This window comes from Budorcas taxicolor, chromosome 1 (genome assembly GCF_023091745.1).
Source record: "Budorcas taxicolor isolate Tak-1 chromosome 1, Takin1.1, whole genome shotgun sequence".
Lineage (NCBI taxonomy): Eukaryota > Metazoa > Chordata > Mammalia > Artiodactyla > Bovidae > Budorcas > Budorcas taxicolor.
In genome coordinates this window covers 133,840,601-133,849,093 of record NC_068910.1, presented here as the reverse complement: position 1 = coordinate 133,849,093, position 8,493 = coordinate 133,840,601, and the positions used below count along the sequence as shown (strand labels likewise).

Sequence of the window (8,493 nt, the reverse complement as noted above, 5' to 3'; positions counted from 1 at the left end):
AAGCGACTTCCACCTGGATGCCCTCGGCCTCCCGTTTCGGGCCGGTCCCCGCGAGGGGCGGAGCTCGGCCCGCCCCGCCTCGCCGTCAGCGGACCGTGTGGCAGCCGGGCGGGGGCCGGGAAGGGGAGAGAAGGGGAGGAGTGAGGAGAGGAGGAAAGTGGAGCCCGGCGGGCCGGAGCGAGGAAAGGAAGGGAAGGGGTGGAGGCGACTGGCAAGAGTTTGCCGGCGCGCGGGGGAGCCTCGGCCCGGGACGCGTCGCGGAGCCAGAGTCGCGGCCGCAGCGCGGAGCCGGCTGTCCCGCCTCTGCCCAGACCGCCCGCCGGGGCTGTCCCGAGCGGCGACACCCCAGGCGTCCCGGCCGGCGAGCCGGCGCCGCGGCGGCCCCGGGACTCGGCGGCGAGGGCTGCGGGAGGGATGGTGGCGGCGGGGCGCGGGCCAGAGCAGCCGCCCCCGCCTCCCGTCCGGCCGAGGCCCCCGGCCCTCCGCCCCCGCTCCCCGGCCGCACGCCCCCGCGGAGTCCGCCGCCCGCGCAGCCGCTGAGCCGGGCGCCCCACCATGCCGCGGGCCCCCGCGCTCCTGTTCTCCTGCCTCCTCGGGCTTTGCGCGCTCGTGCCCCGGCTCCCAGGTAAGCCACGCCGCCCGCTGTGCAGAAAGAAACTTCGTGGCGCCCCGAGCCGCCCGCCGGCGTCTTGGAGGGGCAGGGGCCAGGGCAGTTGTTTGAAGGTGGGAGGCGTCCTCGGGGACACCCCCAGGTGGCGAGCCGCCGGGGACGACCGGGTGGGGGGCTTTCAGACTGCGTGCGCCACCCCGCGCGCGGCCCGCCGCAGCCCCGCTGGGCTGTCGTCGGCCCCCGGTTCCCTCCCGGGCGAGGAGGAGCCTTCCTGTGTAAACAGCCCTGCCCGTCTGCTGACCTAGCCCGCGAGCGCCCGCGCCCAGTGCGCGGGGAGGGCCGCAGCCAGCCCCGCGTCGGGATCCGGACTCTGCAACTCCCGGCACAAAGCGGCCCTTGTGGCCGGCCCCGGGCGGCCGGGCTGCTGGGAGGCGCCGGGTGATGCAGCCGGTGCCCTGATCGCGGGGAGCGAGGGGTAACTGGAGGCGCGTGACCAGGAGCCAAAGCGTGGGGTTCACGGCCACTCTCGAGGGCTAGACTTTTGCAAGCGTGGATGCCCAGGGTTTCCTGGCGAATCCTAGAGTTTCACCCCGTCTAGGCCAGCCGCCTTTCTTTAAAGATGTAAACATCCCTTCCTCCCCCATGCACCCGCATACCCGAGGGGAGACCCGCGTCCGAAACCACAGCCCCACCTGGGAACCAAGCCCTACCTGGGATCTCGCGATCTACTTCCTTCTGCCTGGCTTTATGTAGGAGCTTACAAACACCCGGTGCAGCGTACTCCCCCTGATTCTGAAGGATTCTGGAGCAGGGGGTGTGCAGTTGCACTCGCGCGATCCTGCTCTGGGCTGGCGGCTGTGTGAGGACCCTCAGTTACCTGCTTTAAGTTTTCGGAGTTGGGAGACTGCTGAGGAAGGATGCTCTGTTGGCGCTGGAGTTGCCAGGCAGAACTACCCCCACCCCGTCCCCTCTAAAAGCAGGAAGCTCCAGACTTTCTCTTTTCCGGTAGGAGATAATTGTGTTGAGGTTCTCCGTTCACTTTCAAGCCCCAAATTCGATGGCTGTTCCGAACCATGTGTCCCGCCTAGAGGGAAAGGAGGACGGTCCCCTGCAGAGTTTCATTTACATGAAGGCGGTGAAGGTTGCTGTCTGAGACAGAGGAGAGGTCTAGACAAACAAAAACTTTTTTAGGCGATATTTCAGACTTATTACTGTAACAGGTTTCTTTCATCAGTCCAGAGCTTGGAGTGAATCACTGTTTTCCAAACACCCATCTGGCAACCAGTGCCCATTGCTCATGGGTCCCCAGGGAAGGGCAAAGAGAGGGATATAGCCTGTGTCATACATAGGAATATATTATTGCCAACAGCCCCCTGCTTCACAAGGACTGTCCTTTAATTTGAAATTCTTTTTTATTATTAGGAAAACTTAAAAAAAATAATTTGTAGTGATGATAGGGTAGTTTTTTGTTTTGAGCAAACGAAAAAATTGGCAATCCTATATAAATTTTACCTTCTCTTTTTGTTTTCTTTTCAAATTATAATCTGTGAAATACAGAAGTTTAGGAACTGCTGAAGGAGATGATTTCTCAGTTTCCTTACAGGTTGACATCCTGGTTCTGATACAGACTTAAATACTTCCAGTTGCAAATAGTTCTTTCAATCCATTATTTTCCATTTGCATTGTGATTTCTGCTTTTCAGATTTCATATTTTTCTTTTTAATGATCTCCTTTTTGCGGGTTAGCCCAGGATAGTGAAGTGATTTGCCCACTGTCCTTGTGCATAGGCCTCATAACTTTTTGGTTTAGGGCCCTTTGTCCTGCATGACACAGTTTAGGTAGGGAAAAAAGCATTGAGCCCACAGAGGTTTATTTCCAGTGCTGTCTCTTCTTCTGGAATTGTGTTAGAGCTCAGCCATCGCTCCATGGATCAGCAGAGCAATGGGAGAGCAAGCCCATCACTGGCTTCCAGACCTGGCCACCTCCCTCTTAATGCCCTGGAGCTTCTCAAGGTTACCAGCGACTGATACATATCTGTGTGATTTCTCCTAGTTTCCCAGTGTTGCTGAGCCAACTGCAAGCTTTCAAACTGCAAGTTTTCTCTTCCTTCCCTTGTTTTCTCTTTTTCTTGAAGCACTGCAGGTACTTTGTCCAATTTGTGTTCTGCTACTAGGACAGAATTTGACAGAAAAACCTTGATTACCCACTAAGAGAAAAAGGTGACCCACAGGGGCCTGCCTGCCTGGGTGTCCCTAGATCAGTCTATTGCTTTGCACTACTTTCATCTGTGTGTTTAATCCAGCAGGAAACAGGCTTTTTATTTAAGGGGGCTCACTTCAAACAAGTCCCCAGCAGGCTGACAAACCCCCATCCCAGAGTCCTCTGCTCTCCTTATTAGCAAAGACCTGCAGACAGGACCCGAGGAAGGGTTTCTCTTTGGGGAGGCCCTTGCTCTCTACTAAGGAGGGAGGGGTATGGCATTGACTGGGCTGCAGAACTGGAGTCATGTTTGCCGTCATAGTTTATTAAAAGGGAAAAAAAAATCAAATGTTCTTTTAGTGAATGCCCTGCACATTAGAATGCTCTAAATCCTAGGAGAGCCCTTTATCCTATTTACTGGACTCCTGTTGGCAGCATTCCCCCACCGCCACGATTTCCGTGGTCCATGATGGGGCTGTTGGAATTTGGCCTTGGGTTTGCAGCTCTCAGGTAACCAGGCAAAGGTTTAGAAATGCAAACTAGGGGGCTTGGTGGGTCGGCTGCTGTTTACCCTAGGTATTTACACTTTAGCGCCATCATCCTTGAATTAGGGGGACTTTTAATAAAGGCGATTGAGGCAAAAGAGGGCAGGGTCTAATTAGCTCTAATTAGTATTCCTCTCCTGCTTGTTCTCCATGCTTATTTAGCTACTGAGGCAACGGAGAATGAATATATCTAAGTAGTTGGCAAAAGGCCGTTTGTGCCTGCCTACCCTGGTAACTACTTTTTCTTCTCCAGCCAGCTCACGGAAATATTCTGAAGTTTTAATGTAATGTAGGGTGATTACCTAGTGCTTAAATGATAATACCCCGTTCACGTGGCAGTGAGCAGCTGGGCTAATGGTGGTGGGGTCACATCACAGGTATTTTCAATACACTGGGACTGAGGGCTGTGGTGTGTTTCTTCTTTCAAGCTGAGATGAGATTAATGACCTTTATGAATGTAAAGGAACACTTTATAGGCACCCATTTGTTTGTGAGGCTGCTGCTTCTATTGATTGCAGGGTTTGATTCCTGGGCTACATGGTGAAAAGTTTGCTTCCAGGGAAGGCTGTGACACCTTCCCTGTGGTAGATGCTAGTTCCCGCCCCCACCAGTTTTTCAAAAATAGTTGCTTGTCTCTTATAGAGTTATACTCAACTCTTACTCAGAATGATCCTGTTAAAACTCAACTTAGATTGTGTTACTCTGCCTAAAATCCTCCAGTGGCTTCCAGAAGTCTTGCCAGGGTCCTACCAGGCTCTGCATGAATGCCCCCTGACCGCCCCCTCCACCGCCCCCACCTAATGCCTCTCACTACTTCCCCTCATGCACTTTAGTCCCATCACTGTTCCTTGGGCTGGATCACAGGCCTTCCCTCTGCCTGGAATGTTCTCCCTGCCGATCTCTGCACCGCAGGCCTCCAAGGCCTTTTCTCAGTGTGTCCTACTCAGGCAAACTGCAACCTCCTGTCTCACGTTCTTCCTGTCTCCTTGCCTTCCTTGTTATTTCTCTTTAGCACTTACTACCATCTAGTGTACTTGCTTATCTGGTTTATTGTTCATCTTCTCCTCTGAGCATTTAGCCCCCAATCAGGACATAAGCTCCATGAAAGCAGGGAGTTTTGTTGGTTTTATTTGTCATTGTATTCGTCTGTGCTTAGAACAGTGTCTGACTAATACTTGTCGAATAAATGGATGGACACAAGTTTTGGTACTCTGTATGCATGTGTGTGTTGGAGGCAGAGTGACCCATCCTCACCTCCTTGCCCCCTTCTACAACTAGCTTTGAGGTCAGAGACTATGCATGTAGCTTGTTAGGAAGAAACAGTTGCGCGCGAGAGAGAACTCACTTGAGTCTGTCAAGATTTTTTTGAGTTGGCACCTATGATACAGGTTGTTTTTGTCACCCATGAATTGTTTGCAGGGGGATTCTAAGGCCAGGAAAAGTTGTGACTTGCCCAAGGTCAGGTAGCCAATAAGTGACAGAACAAGCTCTTGGGTCTTTCGTGCCAGGATGTCCTCTCCTTATCACATGACTCCAGCCCAAATGTTCTGTCTTCTGTGAAGCCTTGTCTGTACCCCTTGGGTGGGGCAGAATGGGCCTCTCCTTCCCTCCCTCTCATTGCATGTTCTGTCTTTTAGAGGAGGCTGGAAGTTGGAGGGGATCTGCCTCACCTGCTATAAGGTAAATTGCCTGGCTCTCACAAAACAACAGCAAAAACACCACTTACCTTTAGGTCCCTGATACGGACAGAATGATTGGTACTGGGTTGATTCCTACCCACCTCCCAACTCCCAGCATGATTTCAATGATCTTTAAAAAAAACACACACAAAACCCTCAACTTTTTAAATATGTAAAACAGTTTTAGATTTACGGGAAAACTGAGACGTTGATACAGGAGTGCTCATATGCCCCAATTCCAGCTTTGCCTGTGGTTTGCATCTTGCGTGCACATGGCATATTTGTTACAATTCATGAACCACATCAATATGTTGTTATTAACTAAAGCCATACTTAGATTTTCTTAGTTTAAGTCTGATGTTCTTTTTCTGTTCTAGGAGCCCGTGCAGGACACCGTATTACATTGAGTTGTCATGTCTCCATAGGCTCCTCTTGGTTGTGACAGTTTTTCTATCTTTTAATGACCTTGACATTTTTGAGGAGGTATTTTGTAGATAGTCCCTCCACTGGGATTTGTCTGTTTTATTTATTTATTTTTTTTAATGATTAGACTGGAGTTATGAATTTTTAGAGGAAGATCATAAGTGGTCAGTTGTCTTTTTAAAAATAAATTTTGAATAGGTAGTAGGTTCGTATACTTTTTAAAAGCATATCCAGTGTAGGGTGAGAGATTGCGCTTTCGTTCTTGTTGCTGGTTAGTCTGGGACATGACCCTGACCTGCTTCCTTGCTCAGACCATCCCGGTCAGTTTCTTATGGGTCCGTAGTATTTTTGTATGTTTACTACAAACCTCCCTCCCCCAGTTTTATTGAAAGGCAGCACTAAACACACTGTTCTGCACCTTGCCTTTTATGTTAACTTCGTGAAAACTGTCTCAGAGTGAGCGTCGTACCAGTATGCAGCGAACAGAGAGCATGCACATTCTTTTTTAAAGCTGCATAGTATCCTATATATGAACTGATGTTTTTCAAACAGCAGGTCATGTCTATAAAGGTGGTGATGTTGAATGTTCTGCTGATGTCTGGCGTTCAGAAAGGCAGTAAAAATACAAACGAGACAGATCCTTTCTAGGGTGTATTTACACTTTGTGGTCACATCTTTAGACCGATGACTGTTTAATTGCTAGGCCCAGCACTGGAAAGACTTTGTCTATCCTGTGACGCATGAGTGGCTGTGGTTCAGGGCATGGGGAGAAGCACTCCAGTGCCTTACCATTTTTACCCCCCAGACAACAATGATGAGATGTTTTTATTTTCTGTTGTCTTGAAAACAGTGAGGAAAATGTAATTCAGGATTGTGTTTCTCTCGCTGGCTTCTCAGTTGTATCTTAAAGGTGGTTGCACAGACATCAACGGCAGGGTCTGTTCTTGTCTGTGTGCTTTCCAGGGTGCGTGCACACCCTACTTGCTCACTGTGTGTTTCCCACTGTTCCCAGTGAGTAGTGTCCTGTCTCCTCTCTCCCTGCCATTAGGGCTGCGTCGTCTTGGGACTCACCTCTATTATCCCATGGAGTGTTTTAGATCAGGAAATTCCAACTGCTGGAGGTGTGCGTCAGTGGGTGCTGTGTGACCTTCGCCACGTCGGGTAGACAGAGGTGTGGAGAGGCTGAATGGAGGGAGACCGGCCAGGAGGCGACCGCAGAAACCTGCGGAGGGCTTGGCTTGGACTGTGTGGGGCTGAAGGAGGGTGCAGGCAGGAAGGGTTAGATTAGGAGAAACATATCATGCATCTTGAAGGAAGGATCGGCCTGGCCTGGATAAGATTGATAATAGGGAGGGATGAATCATTGAATTTCAGAAGGAGAAAGTATTTTCAGATGATGGTTTGCAGTAAACCCCTGGCTTCAGAGACATTAAGGGCTGCAGGCAATTGACACTGAGCTGGGAGTGGTCACTGTGCAAACAGTAACCAAGAAAAGTTGTGGCCACTGTCTGGGCCTCTAGCACCTATTACTATGACCTAGACACAACACTCTGACATTTGTGAACTGTAGCTATTTAAGTTTTTATTCATTACTTCCTTCCTTTCAGAGTGCTACTGGTGCCGACTGACTCATCCAGCCAAATCCAAACTCACTGAAATATTAATAGGTGGAGGGAGGGGAGATGCCAGAGGAGTAGCACTGGCGCTGGGGCACATGGCAGCACACGGTCTATGCTTTTGGTTCCCAGAGTGCCTGGTGGGACTGGCATGACTTGTCCCTGGCAGCCGTGAGCTCCCAGGGAGCACAGCCTGGGTCATTCATCTCCGTGTCTCTAGCTTTCCCTAGTCCAGTACCTGGCGTTTAGGACTTGCATAGAGCAGGGTTTCTTGAATTTGAATTTGTCTCAACAGCAACCTAATTTTATTTTTATATTTTAAAATTAATTTTTTATACAGTTTTTAAAGGTTACTTTGCATTTTGTTATTACAAAATATAGCAACCTGATTTTAGTGGAATCACTGTCAGTGCAGTGAAACTACTATTGCATGTGAATATGTAAGAACTAACAGAAACGACTAAGAATGTAGTATGACAGATATTTTACAGTTGTTCAATATGTTTCCATACCAGATGCCTGTCACATCTGTGGATCCTCTTTCAGGATTTTGTCCAAGGTCTTTTAGGCTAGCAAAGCAGAAGACCAGAGCCCAGTGTGATATGGGTCAGAGAGGAGGAGCCCTAATGCTCTGAACCCACGATCTCTGATCCAAGGTCCCAGAGCTCAGTGATGAGGCCCTGGTAATTAGAAAGTGGTGTTTGTGAATTAATGTGAGTTGAGGCAGAGACATAATTGAGACATCCAACCTCAAATTCCTTTTGGACTGAGGGCCTGTTGAACATCTCCTTCAGAGGACCCTGGAACTCACTGGTCACATGACCCGTGTCTGGGTGGCATAGAGACCCCATATGGGTACTTGCTTGCTGGTTCCCCTTCTGACCTCTTACCGGAAGACTGGGCTCCTTGTTATTTTTTCCAAGTTATTTTTGTTTTCTCAGGTTTTCAGCTGTAAAATTAGATGACTTAGTGAGCTGATCCTAAAGCATTTCTAGCTCCAAGGTTCTGCAGTTCCATGATTTTATAGAAATGATTTACAGGGGTGATTTTATGCATCCTTTATAGAAGTTATTTTATATGTCAAAGCAAATGACATGCCACAAGAGCCTGGATGTGTATTTGATAAGGTGGAGGAGAACAGGAGAAAAGTCACTTTTATTCTAGGTTTGATTCTGTCCCCTGCGCGGCTAGTGGTTTCTGTCAGATAAGGAGTTTTTTGTTTTTTTTTTTTTAAGTTGTCGACGTCTATTTATTTTTCTAAGTTTGTTTATTTTTGACTGTGCTGGGTCTTCGTTGCTGCACACAGGCTTTCTCTAGTTACAGCGAGTAGGGACCGCTCTCCGATCGCCATGTGAGGCTTCTCATTGTGGTGGCTTTTCTTGTTGCAGAGCGGGTGCACGACGCCAGTAGTTGTGGCTCCT

General features: G+C 49.5%; 1 protein-coding gene across 1 annotated transcript in view; it reads left to right on the top strand.

Annotated features, from left to right (window-relative positions):
* Positions 1-488: 488 nt before the first annotated feature.
* ITGB5 (integrin subunit beta 5) overlaps positions 489-8,493 on the top strand; it is a 111,894-nt gene continuing 103,889 nt past the window's right edge. Inside the window, exon 1 of the mRNA XM_052653972.1 lies at positions 489-625. Within this exon, the coding sequence (XP_052509932.1) occupies positions 556-625 (70 nt within the window). The 5' untranslated portion in view covers positions 489-555. The remainder of the gene's footprint in view (positions 626-8,493) is intronic.